This window comes from Tenrec ecaudatus, chromosome 11 (assembly GCF_050624435.1).
Source record: "Tenrec ecaudatus isolate mTenEca1 chromosome 11, mTenEca1.hap1, whole genome shotgun sequence".
NCBI classification, from domain to species: Eukaryota; Metazoa; Chordata; class Mammalia; order Afrosoricida; family Tenrecidae; genus Tenrec; species Tenrec ecaudatus.
In genome coordinates, this window is record NC_134540.1 from 152,035,016 (window position 1) to 152,058,418 (window position 23,403).

The 23,403-nt window shown below is 42.0% G+C and overlaps 1 protein-coding gene and 1 pseudogene across 2 annotated transcripts in view; both read left to right on the forward strand.

The window, feature by feature from the left end:
* LOC142461115 (B-cell receptor-associated protein 29 pseudogene) overlaps positions 1-798 on the forward strand; it is a 48,170-nt pseudogene extending 47,372 nt beyond the window's left edge.
* Positions 799-6,261: 5,463 nt separating this feature from the next.
* The window catches only part of CLDN10 (claudin 10), a 216,856-nt gene continuing 199,714 nt past the window's right edge, over positions 6,262-23,403 (forward strand). The window contains exon 1 of one of the 2 annotated variants that reach the window (XM_075562642.1): positions 6,262-6,475. In XM_075562642.1, the coding sequence (XP_075418757.1) occupies positions 6,262-6,475 (214 nt within the window). The remainder of the gene's footprint in view (positions 6,476-23,403) is intronic. The other variant, XM_075562641.1, reaches the window with a different exon arrangement.

Here is a 23,403-nt window from a genome sequence, read left to right on the forward strand (position 1 = left end):
GAGATTTAAGCTGGCTATTTTGAATGTTTTTAACTTTTCAGATTTATTCTTTCCCCTTCTATAATGTCGTTGATGAATAGCAATTGATACCCCCATCCTCTGCCCCTACTAATTGCCGTTAGCATTCTAGAAAGCATTAGAAAATCTCAACTCAAATCAGTAAACTTAGGATCTCTTGTGCAGAGCAGCGCGGGCTGCGGACAGCATGGAAGAAGATATTTCCATTCCCCAACTGGGGTAAAATGAAAACTTTTTGGAACAAGCCTTTCCTTACTATTTTAGTCCTGTGGATTGTTCTGTTTCTAGATGCTGTGAGAGAAATACCCCTAGCATGGAGAAGAGTTCAGACCGAGGGCCTATGAACATTCACAGATGAAACTTTTTAGGTCTCAAAGAAATCTTTACACTTCTGGATTTTCATTATTTTTTTGGCTCGTGTTGAGATGTCTGGTTAGTCTCATTATTCAACTGGTCAAAGAATTGTCAACCAAAGGCATACTTAAAATTCAAACAGAAAACACTAGCAAGGCTGCCCAAAAATTCATGCAAGAGAATGAAAACTAAAACAGGCAAAGGGACAACAAAACATTTTGGAAGCAGAAAATAAAAAGTAGTAGAAAACCAAGAAAAACTGAAAATTGAATTAAAGAAGGCTACAGATGCCCTTTCTAAGGCACAAAATGACGTGATGACAATGAAGATACAATCAGAGAGACTTTCCAAAGAATATGACGACTCCTGATGGAACATTCTGAACTTCAGGATCATGTAGGAAAAGGTGTTAAGAAAGTCCTGTGAGAGTGGCGATACCAGGAGGGTGGAGGGAAGGTGGGGTAGAAAGGGGGAACCAATCACAAGGATCTACATCAGGGGTGCTCAATATGTCATCGCAAATGTAGTGTGGGTAGATTGCATGGCATTAAAAAACTAGATGTCAGCCTATCATCAATCCCGTCACTTAATTGATATACAGCGCAGCCAATCAGATGCAGTCTTAGGTATCAGACGCATGTGCAAACAACTGTGCTAAGTGCAGCAAAACTGATAAGGTAAATTACCGCCAATTTTTAGACCTTAGTTTTTTTCTCTTAAACATAAGAAAGAGGGTGCATAAGAAAATGTGGCGAAGAAAGCTAACGGTGCCCGGCTATCAAAAGAGATAGTGTCTGGGGTCTTAAAGGCTTGAAGATAAATAAGCGGCCATCTAGCTCAGAAGCAACAAAGCCCACATGGAAGAAGCACACCAGCCTGTGTGATCACGAGGTGCCAAAGGGATCAGGTATAAGGCATCATCATCATAAAAAAAAAAAAAACTTACCATAGTGAATGAAGGGGGAAGTGCAGAGTGGAGACCCAAAGCCCATTTATTGGCCACTGGAGATCCCCTCACAGAGGGGTCTAGGGGAGGAGATGAGTCAGTCAGTGTGCAATGTAGCACCAATGAAGAATATAGCTTTCCCCCAGATCCTGGATGCTTCCTCCCCCCCAACTACCATGATCTGAATTCTACCTTGCAAGTCTGGATAGAGCAGAGATTGTACACTCGTGCATATAGGAGCTGGAGGCACAGGGAATCCAGGGTGGATGATACCTTCGGGACCAGGGGTGTGAGGGGCAATACTGGGAGAGTAGAGGGTGAGTGGGTTGGAAAGGGGGAGCCGATTACAGGGATCGACATGTGACCTCCTCCCTGGGGGATGGACAACAGAGAAGGGGGTGAAGGGAGACGCCAGATAGGGCAAGATATGACAAAATAATAATAATTTATAAATTATCAAGGGTTCATGAGGGAGGGCGGGAAGGGGAAGGAGGAGAAAAATAAGAGCTGATACCAAGGGCTCAAGTGCAAGCGAATGATTTGAGAATGATGATGGCAACAAATGTACAAATGTGCTTGACACAATGGATGTGTGTAGGGATTGTGATAAGAATTGTATGAGCTCCCAATAAAAAAGATTAAAAAACAAAAAGGAAGTCCTGTGAACTTTATGAAAGAATATGTACTACACTGGGCCGAGATAATTAATTTGTTATCATGTTAGGCTTTAGGAAATTTACAATTCAATTCAGAAAAGTGCACTATATGGCCAGTCAGTGATTTCTCCAATGCCACACATAGGCTGTATTATAATTCCATTGTCACAGTATTTGATATTTCAGATATAAAGTTTATGTTCTAGCTCTTAAGAAAAATAAGAACATGTAAACACATTTACATATTGATAACAACACTGGTGTATAGTGGCTGTTTACAAATAAAAATTCATCGGCTTCCAAAATTAGGTTTTTAAGATGCATAAAACCATTAATTAGCTTGGAAACTTTGATGATTTTTCAATAGTAATAGTAATCTTCTTAGTCAGATGAAGATGTTGACCAATAGTATTCAGTATCACCAAATGTGCTCACAGATTAAGTAAAAGGATAAAATGTCAGAATTATCCATTGCATTTAAAAGAAAGAGTCAAAAAGAACAAACAACAATGACCTGACCATACTTGTTTGTTGTTTTCAATCTGACAGTACTGTGGTTTACTCTCATAAGACAGCTATATTGACAACAATATTTTTGTTACTGTGTTTCTGCACTGGTTTGACTGCTTTTTTTTTTTTTTTTGGCATTTGTGATAGTAGCATAATGAGTATAATTAGCAAGCATTCTAACTTTTAAAAGATTTAATAATTTTGTTGACACTTATTTATATAAGTACCGAAGTACTGAACTGAGCTTGCTTTAACAAGACAACGGATCTTGTCTTAAAAGATATATCTTATCCACCCCCCAAAAAAGTCTACCATATCCAAGGAGCAAATTATTAATTTTACATGCATTACCTCAAGTATTCAGATGCTGGATTCACACAGCATCTCTGAGATGCTTCTATTTCTGAAAGCTAAATATTAAAGCTATTTTTCCACGCAAAAAAAAAAATTAGGATCTCTGAGTAATTTTGGCAATGGAAATAAAGCTTTGCTGGATTCTTCCATAGAAATCATCCCTCCCTTCTCCCTGATCCCCCAGGAGAAAACAAGAACGCAGCCCTGTACCTAATGTATTTCCAGATTCAGCCAGGCAGTATTTTAGAAACGGTGCAGGGAGGCAGTGGATGGTGTAAGATATGAAAATAATAATAAATTATAATTTATCAAGGGTTCATGAAAGTGGGAGGGTGCTGGAAGGGGGAAAAAGAGGAGCTAATACTAAGGGATCAAGTAGAGAGAAAACATTTTGAAAATGATGATGGCAACAAATGTACAATGTGCTTGATACAATTGATGTGCGGATTATTATAAGAGCTGTAAGATCCCCAACATGATGACATTAAAAAAACAAGTGTTACAGTTTCAGAAACTCACAGGGCCAATGCTACCCTGTGTTATAAGCTCCCTAAGAGCAGAATCAACTCAATGGTAGTGAAGTTGGCGTTTGGTTTGGGATTTGCTAGTACTCTGAGTTCAGGGTGTTGAAAAGATTCTTCCCATGACTTGATAAGTAGCCACTGGAAGTAAACAAACACATCTGCCTATAGATTGTTATCTGTCTGTTAATTTGTCAGCCAGAATTTCTGTAACGTGATGGCTTTCAGACGAAAACCTACGTAGCCTAAAGTCTCCTCTCTTTCACGAGGATTCAGGGATTAGAACCCGAAAAAGGAAAGCCAAAGACCTTGAGGGAGGCAGCCCATGTGCAGCCACCCCACCAGCAGATCTCTTTACGTCAGTGCAGTTAATGCTTCTTTCTAAATTTTGGGGAACCCTAGTTAAACATTCATTTGGATGATACAAGGAAACTATGGGTTTTGTTTGTTTTTCTATTTTAGATAGTTGGGTTTTTATATAAAGTGTAGAATCACGTATATTTTTCCTGAGGATTAAGCCTGGAGTATGATGAAGAAAGATATACTGTACTAAAGATATACTGTTCACTTCTTTACTTTATCATTCCTTCCATTCACTTTGGCTACTCTATCTTCAAGAGCTAGGTTCCGGATCTCTTCTGACAGCCACTCTTGTGTTTTTCGTTCTTTCTTGTCTTTTTAATGACCTTTTGCTTTCTTCATGCATGATGCTTTTGGTGTCATTCCAGAGCTCATGAGGTCTGTCATTCGTGTTCAATGCATCACATCTGTTCTTAAGAGGTTCTCTAAATCAGGTGGGATGTACTCAAGGCTGTATTTTGGCTCTTGTGGACTTGTTTTAATTTTCTTTAGAGTGAGAAAGGAAAGAACATCAGCAATATTTTTTTAAAAGTCAGAGAAGAAATTTCAGTTGTGGAAGAAATGAGAAATATTTGAGCCTAGAACAAATTCAGGTTGGGTTAAGAAGGAGATTAGCTAACCAAGTACCAGATTGTACTTTAGTTCAATCCACCATAATCAAGTTTACAATAATCTCCGTTTGACAGTAAAGCTGTTTAAGTCCCTCACCTCTCGCTACAGGGGATCTGTCAGAGGCTTAATCAAACTAGGAATGATGCAGATGGATTTTGGGCTCCCACTGTGCTCCACATTCTTCTACATATTGGATGTTCACCATTTAAGCGCCGATACTTTTCCATTCATCGCACTTGGATTTTGTTATTGTCATCTTTGGATCACGCAGGGTGCTATGCTTCTTCCGTGTGGACTTAGTTGATTCCTCGCTTAGGTGGCTGCGTGTTTGAATACAAATCTTTAAGACCCCAGACACTATTCCAATTGATAGCCAGTACCATCTGATTTCTTCACCGGGCTCTGTTGTAGCACCCATATCTTTAGTGATCTCGTCACGAAGGTGAGTATTGAGCAGGGTCATGTTATAAGAACGAACTGTTCTTGAATTGGGGCTAGGATTCTTTAGGAGCCCAGAATCATAAGGTTTCAAAAGTACAAAATATTTAGTAGAATCTTGATACATCTGATTATATTAAAACAAGGACTCTATCAAATGACCATATAAAGACAAACCACTGAGTTTGATATTCAACAAAATATTACAGATTATAATCCAGAATCTAGATTCAGAATAGAAAATAAGTGATAAAAGCTCAGAACAAAGAAGTGGGTGAATGAGCAGAAAGGATGAGATTGATCGCCAGTAATCACATCAAAAGAGTTTCAGCTTCATCAGCAATCAGAAAAGATAGCTTAGCAATGGTAATGGGATACCTTTGTATCAATCGGATTGACCAAAAGGAAAAACCAGAATTCTGACAATACCGGAGCCCATACTTCTATGAAATGGAGCAGTGAGGATCATACATGGCCAGCGGGCCCATGACTGTTACATTGGCTCCGGACAGCAATTTGGAGAGTTGGAGTTGACTTGATTAGCAAGTGGAAGTAGCACTGAAAGTTATAGATGAAAATTTATCTACATTTAGTGATTCTCCTTCTAAGATATATTCTGGGGAATCTGTCATGGTTCCAAGGAGAAACACATGAGAATGCATTATGGGTGTAGGTGGGCGAGGCAACGTAAAGACTCATCTTCATGAAAAGGAGTGATACCATCCAACTCCCTGCCATTGAGTTAATGACAACTCAGAGGGACCCTACAGGACAGGGTAGAACGTTCCCTGTGAATTTCCAAGACTAACTCGTCACAGGAGTAGGAAGCCCTGTCCTCCTGAGGACAGTGAGTTTTGAACTGCTAACCATGCAGTTAGCAGCCCGATGAGTGACCAGCACGCCATCGGGGCTCTGAAAATGGATGGTAGGGTACATTTATTTAATGAAATGCTATATTCAGGTGTAAGATTTAAAAAGGTATCGCTGTATTTCTGAAAATGGATATGTCTCACAAACACAATCTTTTCTGAAAGACAATAAGTTACAGAAGAACATTTATGATATGATTCCTTTTATGTAAGGATTGAAAAGCATGCAAAATAACTGGCCGGAGAAGCCTTAACTGTTACTGTATAATTTGTACTTTGTAATAGCGGGTGGTTACATGGTTCGTTAACCTTTGAGCTAACAGAAAATTAAGCATTAACGATGGTGTCAAGTTAAAAAAAAATCCCCAAATCAAAATCTTAAAAATTCATCTCCAGAATTTTAGTGACGGACCATGTTGGCATGTAGATCATCTTAAACTGGCTTTAACATGCCATTGCTAAGTCATGCTTCATCCTAAACTCCCGTGCTTCACCAGGCTCTTTGAGCATGTTAACTGGCTGTAACATTTGTCCCAGCGTTCCTTGTCTGCTGCGCGCCTTGTGCCTAGACCACCGAGGCACCCTCTCTGTGTGGACAGCGGCACTGGAGGAGGCTGAGCAACATGTCCAGGGCACAGATCTCAGCCCTGGTGTTTGGTGTCGGAGGGCTGGGCGCCCTCGTTGTGGCCACGACATCCAATGAGTGGAAAGTCACTACTCGAGCCTCATCGGTGATAACCGCCACTTGGGTGTACCAGGGTCTGTGGATGAACTGCGCAGGTAACGCGTTGGGTTCTTTCCATTGCCGACCGCATTTTACTATCTTCAAAATAGAAGGTAACTACAATGGTTTCGTTTGGGGTGGAAATATGCTGAGGTTTGTCACTGTGCTGATGCTGTACACAGCGGGCTGTGAGCACTGTAAATGCAGAGTGCTTAATTAAAGTGCCACAGCTTGCCTAGGAATGAGGAGGTATAAGTACTGGGCGGAAAAATCAAATCATGATTTCATTTGGTGAAGGAGAGCGAGGGATGACTTTTTGGATCTTTTAGAAATGCCCAGTGGAAATAATAGATTCCCCAAGAAAAGGTAGAAGTGACTGGCTTATTTTAAAAGCCAGTTTAAATTGGTTTTAAGTTATAGGTAAACCTTGATGGGTTATCGTCCCTATATGTAAGTGTTCTCATTTATTTTAACTCTCTTAGATTATATATGTGTATATATTCAGAATTATAGAAGTGCATGTCAAGGTTGAGAAGGAATATGGTTTTCTAAAGGGGTTTCCATCTTATCTTCCTATTACCATGTTTCAAAAATAACAGTAATTAAAAAATAGTTAAGAAAATTTGAAAGGTAGTTAAAAGAAAGAATGTACCACAAACTTTCTTTTTTGGCTATCTGGGTTTATTTTAAATACACGGACCTATTTATGGATATGTCACGGACATATTGTGCACTCCTGTGGATGGACGTATTATTCACCTATCCATATTAGATATTCCACTCTAAGTATATGTCTCTTAAAGAGAAACATAAAATTTCATACTTCAGGATACATTCAGAGGGAAAAAACACCAAAGCATTTACCTGCATGCTATTATAAAAAACACCATTTCCTTCAACTTTCTCCCTACTTAATAGTTTTCCATATTTACCACAAGTATTGGGTTTATTATGTCAAAAATAGTCCCCACATTTTAATAAAATATAAACATTTTGCAATCCAGTGGTTAAAATTTTACCTTTGCCCCCGTAAAGAAAATGAAATAAAATTTTAACTAGGAAGTCACTAAAGCATCATAGTTTATGGGATTTTTGTGTCAGGTCTGCATGTCATTAGTCTACAGCAGGTGCCAAAGTACCCAGAGAGATTGCTTTTTAAAGACAAGAGATGTTCAAGCTTGGATACTCCAGTTGTACTTTCCCAAGTATCCCTTTAAGCAATCACTGATGCAGATATAGTCTCAAATTCTAAATTTATTTGGGACTATTTCAAAACGGGGACAGGGCAAGTTTGCAAAGGAAAAGAAGAGTGGAGGCATTTTTGTCCCTCTGCATATCTCTCTTGGCTGTTCTTTCTCATGGCTCCTCTGGGCCCATTCCCATCTCTGGTCACAAGTCAAAAATACGGCATGTGGGTAAGTCTGTTTTGTGAATCTTTATTGGAATCATTCCCCCCTTCCCAGATTTGTTGGTGGGCATGTCTCTCTCTCTCTCTCTTAAAAATAATCATTTTATTGGGGGTTCTTACAGCTCTTATCACAAGCCATCCATCCATTGTGCCAAGCACATTTGTACATCTGTTGCCATCATCATTTTCAAAACATTTTCCTTCTACTTGAGCCCTTGATACAAGCTCTTCATTTCCCCCTACCTCCTTCCCTCATGAACCCTTGACAATTGATATATATATTTCATGTCTTATACCAACTGCTGTCTCCCTTCACCCAATTTTCTGTTGTCTGTCCCCCTGGGAGGGGGTTATATGTAGATCATTGTAATCTCTCCCACCTTTCTACCACCACCTTCCCCTTGCCCTCCTGGTATTGCTACTTTCACTATTGGTCCTGAGAGATTTATCTGTCCTGGATTCCCTGTATTATGAGCTCTTATCTGTACCCGTGTACGTTCTATGATCTAGTTGGATTTTTAAGGTAGAATTGAAGTCAAGATAGTGTGGGGGAGGAAACATTAAAGAACTAGAGGAAAGTTGTATGTTTTGTCTCTTCCTTGTGACTCTTCTGTAAGGGGATTATCCAAATGTCTCCAGATGGACTTTAGGTCTCTACTCCATGCTCCCCCTCATTCACATTGATATGATTTTTTGTTCGGCATCTTTGATGCTCGATACCTGTTCCCTTCAACACTTCACGATCACACAGGCTGCTGTGCTTCTCCTATGTGGGCTTTGTTGCTTCTGAGCTTGTTTATCTTCAAGCCTTTAAGACCCCAGATGCTATATCTTTTGATAGCCGGGCATCATCAGCTTTCTTCACTGCATTTGCTTATCATTTTGTCTTCTACGATCGAGTCTGGAAGGTGACCATCACAGAATGCCAGGTTATTAGAACGAAGTGTTCTTGTGTTGAGGGAGTACTAGAGTAGAGGTCCAATATCCATCTGCTACCTCAATACTTAACATATAAATTTATGTACATAGATCTATTTCCCTATCATTATATATAAATATATTTACATATGTACATGCTTGTATTTAGACTTCTACAAATATTCTTTGCCTCCTAGTTCTTTCCTCCATTTCCTGCTATCATGTTCGGTCTTTATTCAGGTTTCAGTAATTCTTCTCAGTTACATTGCCCTTGATTAAGTCCTGCCAGGCATCCTATACCCTCCTCGCCATTGATTTTAGATCACTTGTTTTTCCCTTGTCCCTGGGTTTATTAACACCCACTTCCTTTCCCCCAACTCTTCCTATCCCATGTCTGACCAGAATCATTTATCCGATTGTTTTTGCCTCAGGATTGTTTGTCCTGCCTATCTTATCTGGATAGACATTCAGAGACAATAATAAGCACAAAAGCAAGACAAACCAAACCAAAACAACAAAAGAAGACTAAAAACCAAACAACAACAAAAAAGAAAAGCCTATAAATAGTTCCAGGTCTGTTTATTGACCATTAGGAGTGTATTCCAGTGGAGTCTGATGGCCATGCCCTGACCTCAAAGTCTATCTTTGGTATTCCTTGGGACTTCATTGCTGTTATCCTTGATGCTCTGTTGTACTCCCTTGGTGATTTTACCCAGTGTGATGGGGTCAGATCATGCACAATTCCTGCACTGTCTCTCCAGTGTTGTCCCCCATAGCGCTATGGGTCAGTGAGGAACGTCCTGTCTGTGTTTCTTGGTGGGGCTGACTTTCTGGTCCTCTCTGTGCATTGGCTGCTCTGAGCAGGAACGTCATTCTTTGGGCGTGGTGGGTCAGGATGTGTTCTACGCTCTCTGCTTCCCTCTTTGCTTGCTCTTGTATGTTCTGATAAGACATGCCCCTCTCCTTGAGCTGTAGCTTCAGTGCTGTCCTCTGAAGTCCATCCTTTTGGGGGGTGGGGATGGGGGTCCACATAGTTGGGATTGGGGCCAGCCCACAGACCTCACTATTGGTTCTCTGTGTCATGCCAGCATGTTTTATTCACATCTTGGCGCACGGGGTTGAAGTCTGGTCCCTCTCGCCCTCTCCTGTGGAGATATAAACAATACCCTCTCCTTGGGTGGATTAGTACCCGGTACCCCGCTACTCATATCTTTTTTTCCCCATCTTTCTTTTCCCCTCCTCTTTAATTGGCTGCCATATGTATCCCTGGATTGGGTCTGGCCCCTGCCATAGTACCTGGACCTCACCCCAGGAATGTATGCATATAGTAGTTTTTTTTGGAGAGAGGGGTTCTTATTACTCTTCATTCTCCCTATTTTAGTGGAGCATTGTTATTATGAAATATATATGCTCAATTTTTTTTCCTCCAGCTTAGGCTGAAGGACCTTGGTGGGGTTCTGCATGACTGCGGCAGAAAGTGAAATGCACCTTAGAAAACACAGAATCAGAAATTTTATCACTAAATAATGTTGATGGTGGTCCACATAATTCTCCCACCATTTAAATATTATTTCCTCAGTATTGTGTTTTGCTTCTCAATAGTGAAATAAAAAATATTGTATATCTGCTCTATACCCTGTACATGACAGGTACATTGAAAACTCTTGTCTACGGACTATGCTTTATTTAAAATGTGTAAAGTTAATTTAACATTATCCTTCTATTTTCTTCATTCTGAAATCAGAATCTTTAGGAAAGATACAGTTTACTGCCTCACAGTATCTCCAACATCAGGAATACTAATTCTTCTTTCCAGAGGAAATAGATACTCACAAATTTGGAGTTCCTCATTCACATGGAACCATTGCTAATGTTGCTTTTCCTTTATTCTTATGTGAAAATATAGCAATTGGGAAGTTGGGAAAGCTATGCCAACAGGTTCTCATATAATCCAGTAATTCCAAATTGAGAAAAGAATGCAGAAGCCAATGAGGAATGAAAACAGTTATATCATATTTGAAAACAATAAACTATTTAAGCCCATAGTGGAGCCCTGGTGGCATAGTGGTTATGCATTGGGCTGCTTACCTCACGGACAGCAATTCAAAACCACTAGCTCCTCCGAGGGGGAAAGATGAGGCTTTCTAACCCCACAAGGAGGTACAGTCTTGGAAACCCACAAGGGCAGATCGACCTTGTCCTATAGGGTTGCTATGAGTAGGTATCAACCCCATGGCCGGGTTCATTTAAGCCAGTATTGTCAGTTTGAGACAAATTATCTTAGACTTTGGCTAGATTCTGCTTCCTCTGAGAAACACAATTAGAAAACATTTTAAAGCTCTATGGATTATTTTTTTTCCCTTGCTGGTTACATTCTTTTTTGTTAACACTGTTAGATTTTTCAATGTATCACTGATTTTAGGGAATCATTTGAATCAATAGTGACTGCATCTTTTAAAAAATTTGGTGTTGGGTCAATACCTCTTTGAGGGCTGCATTTATAGTTACTGTGGAAAATCCAAGCCATCTTCAGCTCTGGGCTGTAAAATAGAATTCAAGAAAACTCCATGCAGACACTGGCAATTCAATCCTCACGGTTGCCTGAAAGTATCTTGATTCAATTTTGAAATCAACTTGCTGTCTACAGACACAGTGAGATCACTCTAGGTGTGTCTCCTATTATTTTACTTTTCTCTCATGTCAATAGCCATGCCTGTTTACCAGTTGATGTGGAACGAATTCTGACTCATGGCAACCCCGTGTGTGTCAAAATTGAACTGTAGAATTTTGATTGGCTTATTTTTCCGAAGTAGAGCTGCTGGCTGAGGCATGTTTTACCCATGAAAGCAAGCACCTCTCAGAAAGAGAGAAGCGCTTCCTTCTGAGAGGGAGAGGCTCAACTTTCAAGGGAGCGATGGAAATTCATGGCACCTGCCATGTAGTGAACCCTTGGTCTATACGGAGGGACTTACAGATAGTCTGCGACCGTGAAGGGGGTGAGCAGTGGGGGTCGTGGAGTATTCTGTAACGAAAACTGAGTTAGCAGGAGTACTTGGACAGCACAAAGGGATATCACCAGATGAGTAAGAAGATTAATTTCAAGTTCTAGTTGTTTCGTTAGCTAGCTGTGAGACCCGAACTATGGCAACAGAACTGTCCAAGCCTCACCCATAAATTTCCTCATCCGTAAATTTTGAAAGGTGAATTCCAAGAGCCCTTTAAAGTGCCTTTCAACGTAAAGCTCCGCCCCGAAGCTTGATAGCCCTTCATCGAACAGCAACGCAGCGGAGGATTATAGCTAAAAAAAAACTCTCCTGTTATAATTGTCCTCGGAACTAGGTCTTTATTCTCCCCCCCCCCCCCCATATCTACTATCTTGGCAGGCTTCCTGTGTTCCTGGTTATTTAGGATTTTATCTGCTTCTGGGTGGAGATAGGTATAACTGACCTCAAAAGACCTTAGGACCCAAGTAACGGTGCCAGAATTTCCTTGGAATGAAACCAAACAGTCTAGAAGTCAGCAGCATGCACGTGGCCTTGACATCAGAGTATGAAACTTCTCCTCTCCTCTCCTCGCCTCTCCCAGCTCCCCAGATCCTCCTGTCTCTCTCTCCTTCCCTCATCACCCACCCCATAAGAATGGACTACAGGAAGGCTTCTTACTAGTTAAAGTGGGTTTTCTGGGTGTGTTTGTTGACCTAGGGGAGAGCGGGGAGCCATCTGGTGTCATACCATTTCTTGCTACTTAAACTTTGTGCTTTAGTACATGATTATGTAATAGTAGTAAATAGATCTCTAATGGTAATAATATATAGATGAAAATTAATTGCAGTGTCATTGAAGGAAAATTATTAGTAACTTTAGATACTCTGAAAATATTAGGCCTCTGAAAAAAAATATTTTAAATACTCAAGACAGACCCAAGCTGGCCTTTATTGGAATGTCAGGGGCAGGCATGTGACACGATCACCGAGGAGGGCACTGGGGTGGTGCAGGCTGTGAGTTGCGTGGAGGGACAGGCCTGGGGTCTGTAGCCCCCAGTGTCCCCTTTCTCTGCCAGGGACTGAGTGGGCACAAGGACTCACCCACCCTCAATGGCATGCTCAGGCCTGCAGGGCCCTGCCCCCTGCCCCAGATGTCTCCAAGGGAGGGGCTGGAAGCACTGGCATTTTCTCTCTCTGCAGGGTAGGAGGGAGGAAGACAAGACAGTGCAGCCTGTTGTGGTGACAGAGGTGGCTCCAGCCCTTGATCCTGTGATGGGGAAGAGAGCAGCAGCGAAGACAGAGGCTGAGGGCCCCCTACCTGCAGGGGTTCAAGTCACTCCGGGACAGAGATGCAAGGGGGCCGAATGATGCAGGCAGTTCCTGAATGACCTAACCGGGTCCCTCAGGCCTGGCATCTGGCTTCTGAGGCAGGGAGCCGTGGGGGGTGGGGTGTCGACAAGGAAGATAGAGCAGCCCTCCCGCAGAGGGAAATCTGATCCCACTAGGTCAGTTCCATGTTTTTGGCACAATCCAGCACCGGAGAACTGCGGGCATCGCCCCCCAGCTAGAAACGGCTCTCAGAGAGAGTTGGGCAGAGGTGCCAACGGTTGACCTGGTAGATGTCCAGGTAGGTGTAGACGTCGGGCTTGTAGGTCATTCTTGCATGGCATTTATCTTTAATCTCAGCATATATTTCCGTCCTCTATGATCTGAATTTTATGTCAAGAGGAGGGATATTCCAGAGACTTAGTTTCAGTACATACGTTTAAGATTAATTCTGATTTCAGGTATTTTTCTTGCTGAGTATCAAATGCACACAGTTTCTAAAAGGCATATTAAAAAGCCCACATTAAAAAAATCGTTTTATTATGGACTCATATAACTCTTATCACAATCCACACATACATCAATTGTGTAAAGCACATTTGTACATTCATTGCCCTCATCATTCTGAAAACATTTGCTCTCCACCTAAGCCCTTAGCATCAGCTCCTCATATTTTCCTCTCCCCACTCCCCCCTCCCTCATGAACCTTTGATAATTTATAAATTATTATTTTGTCATATCTTGCCCTGTCTGACATCTCCCTTCAACTGCTTTTCTGTTATTTGTCCCCCTGGGAGGAGGTCACATATAAATCCTTGTAATCGGTTCCCCCTTTCCAACTCACCCTCCCTCATCCCTCAAAGAATCGCCACTCACATCACTGGTCCTGAAGGGATCATCTGCCCTGGATTCCCTGTGTTTCCAGTTCCTATCTGTACCAGTGTACATCCTCTGCTCTCGTCAGATTTGTAAAGTAGAATTGGGATCATGATAGCGAGGGAGGAGGAAGACTTTAGGAACTAGAGGAAAGTTGTATGTTTCACTGTTGCTACATAGCACCCTGACTGACTCGTCTCCTGCCCGAGACCCTTCTGTAAAGGGATGTCCAGTGGTCTACAAATGAGCTTTGTGTCTCTACTCTGCACTATCTCCCTCATTCACTATGATAGGATTTTTTGTTCTGATGATGCCTAATACCTGTTCCCTTTGATACTTCATGATCACACAAGCTGGTGTGCTTTTCCATGTGGGCTTTGTTGCTTCTGAGCTAGACGGTCACTTGTTTACCTTCAAGCCTTTAAGACCCCAGACGATATACCTTTTGATAGCCAGGCACCATCAGCTTTCGTCACCGCATTTGCTTATGCACCCACTTTGTCTTCAGCGGTTGTGTCAGGAAGGTGAGCATCATAGAATGCCAATTTAATAGAAGAAAGTATTCTTGCATTGAGGGAGTACTTGAGTGGAGGCCCAATGTCTTTCTGCTGCCTTAATACTAAACCTATAAATATATGCACATAGATCTATTTCCCCAACCTCATATATAAATATATTTGCATATATGCATGCCTTTATTTAGACCTCTATCAATGCCCTTTGCCTCCTTCCTCTTTCCTCTATTTCCATTGACTTTCCTCTTGTCCCATTATCATGCTCAGTCTTCATTTGGATTTCAGTAATTCCTCTTGGTTACATTACCCTTGATCACGCCCTACCAGGCCTCCTACACCCTTCTCACCACCGATTTGGATCACTTGTTCCCCTGTCCCTGGGTTAGTTAACACCACTATCTTTCCTCCCACTTCCCCTTTTCCCATGTCCCCCGGAACTGTCAGTCCTGTTGTTTTCTCCCCCTAGATTGTTCATCCAGCCTATGTTATTTAGAGAGACCTGCGGAGATAATAACATGCAAAAAAAAAAAAAAACAAGACAGAGAAAAACCAAGCAACAATATACAACAAAACAACCATAAACCAATGACAAAAAAGCACAAAACAAAACACAACAAGAAAGAAAAGCTTGTAGTTGGTTCAAGGACTGTTTGTTGGCCTTTAGGAGTGTTTTCCAGTCCAGTGTGTTGGGGCACCACATCTTGACCCTAAAGTCCTCCTTCAGCATTCCCTGGGGACCTCGCTGCTGTGTCTCCTTGCTGTTCTGTTGCACCCCCTTAGTGATTTGCATCGGTGTGGCGGGATCAGATCAGGCTTAATTCCCACAGTGTTTCTGTTGTTGTCACCTGTGGGGCTATGGGTCAGTGAGGGATGGCTTGTCTCACCGTGGGGCCGGCCATGTGATCCTTTCTGTGGACTGGCTGCTCTAATAGGGAACATCGTCCTCGAGACCTGTTGGACCAGCATGTGCTCCACTCTCTCCTCCTCCCTCTTCACCTGCTCCCTTGTGCTCTGATCAGATATGTCCCTCTCCTGGAGCTGCAGATTCAATGCTGTCCTCAAAAAGCTCACATTTTATCTTTGGAAGTTCTCACTCCTCAGTAAGCCTAGGAAATATCTGATATATGCTTGTCCCCAAAATGGTGACACAGTTTTATGTGTGGACAGACACAAGAAATGTCCACAGCTAAGCTGGTTGCATTTGTACACAAGATGAACCACCATAGAACTGTTTTTGTCTCAATAAGGTTGTAACCTGCAATACTGAAATATGCCTGTGCCTTGTGGTGGCAAAAACAGTCCTGGAACTGCCAGAGTAACCTACCTGCAGAGCAGGCCATGGCTGCACTTGGAGTGCTGTGTCAGGAAGCTACAGGAACGTCTCTTAAGAAAGGATCTGAGGCTTTCCCGATCTCTCCTCTCCAATGATAGTTCCATTCTCAGGCCCAGGACCTTAGCTTATTGCTTTTGAGGTCTTTGGTAGTTGCCACAGTAGCTGGCTGCTAACAGGGACAGGCTCTACCTCACTTTATGTGTGTCTCTTTATGGTAATCCACAACTATTGCATTGTTCACCACCTGAAGGTTTGTGATCACCCCGCACTGAGCAAGTCGATTGGCACCATGTGCCCAGCAGTGAAGCGTGGACTCACTTCATGTCTCTCGGCCATATTTTGGCAATTCTCACAATATTTAATTCTTTTCATAATGCCATTGTACATTTAATAGACTACACTATAGTGTAAACATGACATCTATATGTACTGGCAAAACCAAACATTTCTCATGACTTCCTTTACTGTGACTTCTGTCTAAGTGTGGTGACATGGAACCAAACCAGCACTATCTCCAAGGTCTGTGGGTATTTAATTAATACATAGTGTTGACGGCTGGAGCCAAAGTGTGTGAACAAGTAAATGTGGTGAAGAAAGCTGATGGTGCCCGGCTATCAAAAGAGATAGTGACTGGGGTCTTAAAGGCTTGAAGATAAACAAGCGGCCATCTAGCTCAGAAGCAACAAAGTCCACATGGAAGAACACACCAGCCTGAGTGAGCGAGTGGTCCCAAAGGGATCAGTTACCAGGCATCAAAGAACAAAAAATCATATCATTGACTGCACACCTCCATGATAGGATCGCTGAAGACAAATGGGTGCATAAGCAAATGTGGTGAAGAAAGCTGATGGTGCCCGGCTATCAAAAGAGATAGTGTCTGGGGTCTTAAAGGCTTGAAGGTGAACAAGCGGCCATCTAGCTCAGAAGCAAATAAGCCCACATGGATGAAGCACACCGGCCAGTGCGATCACGAGGTGCCCAAGGGACCAGGTATAAGGCATCATGCAAAAAAAAAAAAGATATAAGTGTGTGTATGTATGTGTATATGTATATATGTATGTATATATATGTATATATATCATATTAAATGAAGGGGGAAGTGCAGAGTGGAGACCCAAGGCCCAAGTGTCGACCAATGGAGATCCCCTCATAGAGGGGTTTAGGAGAGGAGATGGGTTAATTAGGGTGTGAGGTAGTATCGATGAAGAACACAGCTTTCCCCCGGATCCTGGATGCTTCCTCCCCCCAACTACCATGATCCGAATTCTACCTTGCAGGGCTGGATAAGACAGAGGCTGTACACTGGTGCATATGAGGGTTGGAGGTACAGGGAATCCAGGGTGGATGATACCATCAGGACCAAGGGTGTGAGGGACGATGCTGGGAGAGTGGAGGGTGAGTGGGCTGGAAAGGGGGAACTGATTACAAGGATCTACATGTGACCTCTTCCCTGGGAGAGGGACAGCAGAGAAGGGGGGAAGGGAGACTCCTGATAGGGCAAGATATGACAAAACAACGATGTATAAATTACCAAGGGCATATGAGGGAGGGGGGAAGGGGGAGGGAGGAGGGGGAAAAAAAGAGGACCTGATGCAAGGGGCTTAAGTGGAGAGCAAATGCCTTGAGAATGATTGGGGCAGGGAATGTATGGATGTGCTTTACACAATTGATGTATGTATATGTATGGATTGTGGTAAGAGTTGTATGAGTCCCTAATAAAATGTAAAAGAAGAAAAGAGAAAAAAATGATTAGGGCAAAGACTATACAGATGTGCTTTATACAATTGATGTATGTATATATATGAACTGTGAAAAGAATTGTATGAGCCCCAATAAATTGTTAAAATTAAAAAAAATAAAATAAAACTCAAAAAAAATACATAGTGTTGAGTAAATGGAAGAAATTGTTCACTGAGCTAAAGTCTAACATTTAATATATGCAGGGGGATTACCTCTTATGTTACAAGAAACCAAGCAAAAGCAAGACCCTTCTGTATTTAGCAGCCAGGTTCCCATCAGAGATGTGGGCCTGCGCGGGGCAATGAGTTGATCTTTATATATATCTCTCCGTCTCCAAGTTTGTAGTTCCACCAAAATGATTTGTTAGGCCACCATTGTGCAAAGAGTTTGGACAATTTAGTGTGCAAATAAGGTATATAAAAATCCTTTCAGGGACTGTACAGTTTACTATGTAAATAAGATATGTAAAACCTTTTTGATGAGTTGGCCAGTTACGATACAAAGTCGGTGATGGTGGCCTACCTTGGGAATAGGCTACTTTTGTCATCCTGCTAGGCCTAAAGGATGCAGCACTGGCAAAGGCAAGAAGTGGTCTGGGATGGCTGTGATGGACTGCAGTGGGCTTGCTGACCCACAAAATGAGAGAGCTAGTAAACTGCAGTAGGAAGGTTCTTGGTGGAGTGGGGTGCCCCTAAACACTTGCCTGAGAAGTCAAAGGAGCTGCGATATTTGCCTGAAGGTGGCCCAGTGGCCAACGCTGGGCCTGAGTGGGACTACAGCCTGGAGGTATAGTGGAGAAGCTGACCTGTCTGTGAGCACAGTCAACTCGCCTAAAGTTGTATTACTTAGAATACTACTGCCCTAAGAAACCACATAGTCATGAATATTGTGTGTGAGATTTGAGGGGCAATTGGAATGAATTATTGGACTGTGGCATGATAGATGGACAATGCTGTGGCCACCACACCATTTTTATACCCATTTTTATGCCCAACCTGGGCAGAGAAGTAGAGCGTGTCATGCAGAAGATGATGGTGTCACAGATGGCAGCAAAGTTAGAGAGTAGATGTACACCTGAGGTGGAGACCTCATACAAATCAATGCTGTGCTGGTGCTGATGATGATTCACATTATTTTTCCTGAAGTTAGAGAGGTCTGAAGCTATTAGACTATATAACCTGTTGGTTGTGTCAGTCATGAAGGTGGAGCAGGGTCCATTTGCAGGGAAAAGGGAGACAAGACCTCCTTTGGACTTAACAGGTCCTCTGGTAGCATAGTGGTTGTGAGTTCAGCTGCGATCCGAAAGATCAACAGTTCAATACCACCTGCCAATTGAGGGAGAAAGACAGGGCTTTCTACTCCCATAGAAAGTCTTGAAAACTCAAAAGGGCAGCTCAACCCTGTCTTATAGCATCACTATGAGTCTACATCTACTGGATGGCAGTGAGTTTGATTAATTTTTGCTTCTGGAATCCTTAGATAAATAGAGGACTCGAGTGGTCTTAGGACAATGTTTGTATGCTGGGCATCCAAAAAAATAGAAACCGAATGCTTTATACTTCAAAGAGTACTTCTCGCCCTGAGAGAGTCCACCATGTTGAATTGCCAAACTGCATAGCTCAAGTTAAGGATGCAAATTTGAACAGACAACCTCTCAAAGGCTCAATTTTCCTCATCTGCTCTTGGGGAGAATACCTATGCCACAGGGTTCTTAGGAGGGTTAAGTAAAGAAATAATATAAAGCACTTCCTAGCCCCAAAAGCAGTGATCATGCTAAGAATGATGATCTGGTGTTCATTTGTCTTTGAAGATACATTTCAACACTTGAGAAAGTGTTTTCATACAAATGTTTCCATCTCTCTCATATTTATCCATATTTATAGCTCTGTAGGGTTTTCTATAGATCTTTTGGTGGTACTCAGAATTTTGTACTCCCCCTCAGAACCCATAATTTACTCCCAGCTCTGCTACTACAGGGAGTTTTTTGAACAACTTTGGGCTAATTGCTTGAAACCATGCTAATTCTTCTTTCTGCTCTAGGTTATTAAGGACAGTAACAAGGTTGGTGATGATGATGGCATCTAGTTACATACTTCACTAGTTCATAAGAACTCAAAAAACCAAATTCTCCGCCATCTGGTTGAAGCCAACTCATAGCAACTCAAGGACAGGAGACAAATGCCCCGCTAGTTTCCTAAACTGTAACCTTTTACAGGGGTAGAGCATCCAGTCTTACTCCCTAGGCGCAGCTGGTGGTTCTGAATGGATGACTTTGTGGATCACAGCCCAATGCATAACCAGTACACCACCAGAGTTCCTCACTAGTTCACAGGGAAAAATCAAAGGAAAGAATCCTAGTAAATTGAATGACTAATGTGGATGGATACTAGCTTTCTTGGTGTGGTCTGAATAGATAAGCAAGCAAGCTTCACATGCTCATTTGCTCCTGAGTGCCATTTTCTCCCAGGAAATATCTAAAGTAGAAATGATTCCGGTTTCTTTGGCATAGAATTCATTGCTGCCCTTCTGCTCATTGCCCCCCTGACTATATCTATGGCAAGTAGGAATGGTTGATTCTCTGCTTGAGGTTCTGTTGTCCACTACTACCGAAACCCAGACTAAAGAAATTTACTCAAAGACCATCTGAAGAAACAGGATGCCGAGCTCAGTAATTTGAAAGCTTTTTGCTTCTGTGCAAATTGAGGTAACTCCAGAGCATCTCAGAAAACTTATATTGTTCTAAAATGAAGCTTATGGGAATGAACCTGACCTACAAGATCCAGCTGACCTACAATTAAACCTTTGTCACATTGTTGCACACAGTGCTTGATGAATTGATTGCAAAGGGTTGGCAAATTGTTCAGTTGTCGTGTTACAGATTTAAAATGAATCCAACCCATCATTCCTGCATTCTTTCATAAAAGCATTCATTAGATTCCCGAAATAGTTTCTGGAGACTCAGTAAGGGATCGAACATAAACTTACCCTTGGAGCAAATAGTTTTCAGACAATTAGCCCAGAACAATTAAGTTCAAGGGGATGGCAGATTTCACAGAACTTGCTTAAAAGATGGGTGGAAGTTTGCCAAGAAGAATGGAAGAGAGGGCATTCTCCATGTATGTGACGTTGGGCAAAATGCTTACCACTTGGTATTCCTCATCAGTAACATGGGAATAATATCCACTTTGACAGTTGTGGTGAGGACTAAGTGAGTCATTTTGTGAACTGCAATGTGGGTACATGTGAACTGTCTTAGTTATCTAGTGTCACTATAACAAAAATGCCCCAAATGGGTGGACTTAACAAATAGAACTTTATTTTCTCACTGTTGCGGGTACTGGAAGTTCAAGTTCAGGATGCTCTCTCCAGGGGGAAAGCGCTCCCTTTCCATTGGTTCTAATGAACCTTGTCATTTCGGTTTATTTCCCGTCTTCCTTGAGGATATCCATATGGCTTGGCATCCATCTCCCCGCATCCCTGCTTGCTAATTTGTGTTGATTTTCTTACACATCTCAAAAGAGATGGACTCAAGAGACACTCCACAGCAATCCTGTCTCCTCACCATAGCAGAGACAACCCTTCCCCAAATGGAAGTAGAGTCACAGGCAGAGAAGTTAGGATTTATGACACAAGCTTTGAGGGATACAGTTTAATTCACAGCAGGAACAAAAGACTAAAAGCAGGAGGGAACTAAGTATATTCAGGGAATAGCCAGCAATGTAGCATGGCTGAAATGCAAGATGTCTAGAGGGGAAGTTAAAGAAAGAGCTGCAGACACAGCAAAGAAGATCTCTCAGTAGGACCTTTATAATCTAGGAAGACATTTTACTTTGTCCTGAAAGAGCTAGAACACTATGGAAATGTTCTAAGTAGAAAACACGTGACAGGACTCAGATTTTAGAACAATCCCCCTGGAAGCGGTGTGGAGAATATCCTGAAGAGAGAACGCATGCTGGTTTGACAAATGCAGTATTTCATATGAGAATCAGAAGTGCAGGGAGAATAGTCAGAATCGAAAAGAGGACATTGAGAGGTGGAATTGATAAGACTCAGGGACTTGAGTAAAAGATGGGAGGAGTCAAGGATGCGTTTGAGGTTTCCTGCCTTGGGACAGAATGGCAGTGAGAGGGAAGAAACTGGACACAGAGTTTGCCACACTATATACTTCTAGTAAAGGGTTTCCCAGTACATTCCGAGACTTCAAACAAATCAAGCTCTGCATGTGCGACTTTCAAAAATGGGACATGGAAGAATAAAAACAAAACAAATCAAACCAATTGCTGTTCAGCTGATTCCAACTCCTGGTGGTCCATGTGTTACAAAGCGGAACTTATCCATAGGGTTTTCTTGGTGTAATGTTTACAAAAACAGATCTCCGGGCCTAACTTTCCTGGCATTGCTGCATGGGTTCGAACTGCCAATCTTTGGTTAGCAGCTGTGTGCAAACAGCCTGCATCGCCCCAAACCTTGTGAGCAAATCACGTTTTAATGCTTTCTAAGTAATCATTTTTAAAAGAACAGACTAACATGTAGAAGCTATACAGATTAAGGAGCTCTGGCAGCATAGGACACTATGCATTGAGCTGCTAAATAAGATCAGTGTTTCAAACGGCAGGAGAAAGGTGAGGTTGACTGCTCCATGAAGACCTGCAGCTTCGGAAACACACAGTGGCAGTTCTACTCTGTCCTGTAGGATTTGCCATGAGTTGGGATCCATCCGATGGCAGTGATTGGGGGTTTTACTTTGTAAATTAACTTATTTTTAGCTTAAGATCCATGTCCTTGTAGGTGTCATTCAAGGAGCTCTGTGGCATAGAGGGTTATGGGCTATGTGTTGGGCTGCTAACCTGCATGTCAACAGTCGGAGACCATCAGTGTCTCCTTGGGAGAACTCTCATAGAGTTACAGTCTTGAAAAACCGCAGTGGGCGGTTCTGCTCTGTCTTACGGGGTTGCGATGAGGTGGAATGGACTTGATGGCAGTGTTTTTCCTTCAGAGGTGCCACTGAGAACACCCAAATACCCTGGGGAATCCCCTCTGACCTTGGACCAGGAATGTCAATAGCCTTGCTAGCATGCAGAGTGCATGGCCATGAAAGTGGATTGTTGCAGATGCAGTTAGGTTACAATTCAGCACCGTATCATTTGCTCTCCATTTAAATTTGTTCTAGTTTGTAATATATTCTGCTTTTCTGTTGAGGTTTTTTCCATTTTACTTTGTTATTCTTGTTTATTTAAAAATGTTTTTCTGTATATGAAATCCATAATAAACCCACAGGTGTACGCAACAGGGTAGGATTTGAAATTCCCCTTGAGAGGGAGGACGGTTGCTTGAAAAGCCAGATTCAGTCATTCACTCCATCTCAGAAGCTACATAATGCTTTTAAGAAAGGCAGATTGTTAAAAGGTGACCGAGAGCAATGTAGAAGATAGACTGCTTCTGACAACATTAAGAACTAAAAGAAACACAGAGGGGACAGAGAGTGCTGGTGCAATTTAGGTGACTTTCAGAAGTGAGGCAGGGGGCTAAATAAATGACAACCCACCCCTAAGCATTTCATGAATAAATACTGAGAATATCTTGATTTTCAATTTGCCTTATCTTAATGTGTTTGGTACCTAAATGCAATGATAAGGATGTTTATTTCAGTGCTTCTGATTATAGATTGGTGCAAAGTGTAATGTCTAGATGTAACTAGGGGACAACAACAACAAAAAGAAATCCATAATAAGTAAATCTATAGAGACAGTAAATAGATCTATGGTTCCCCAGGGGTACGGCAGGGAAGGTTAGAGGGAAGTGGGGAGCTAATAACGATGAGGACGAGAATGAAGAAAATGTTCTAAAATTGATTGTGATGATGATGGTACACCCCCTCTGGATGTGATTCAACTATTGAACTGCATGATAAGTGAATTCCGTTCCAACAAAACTGTGTGAAA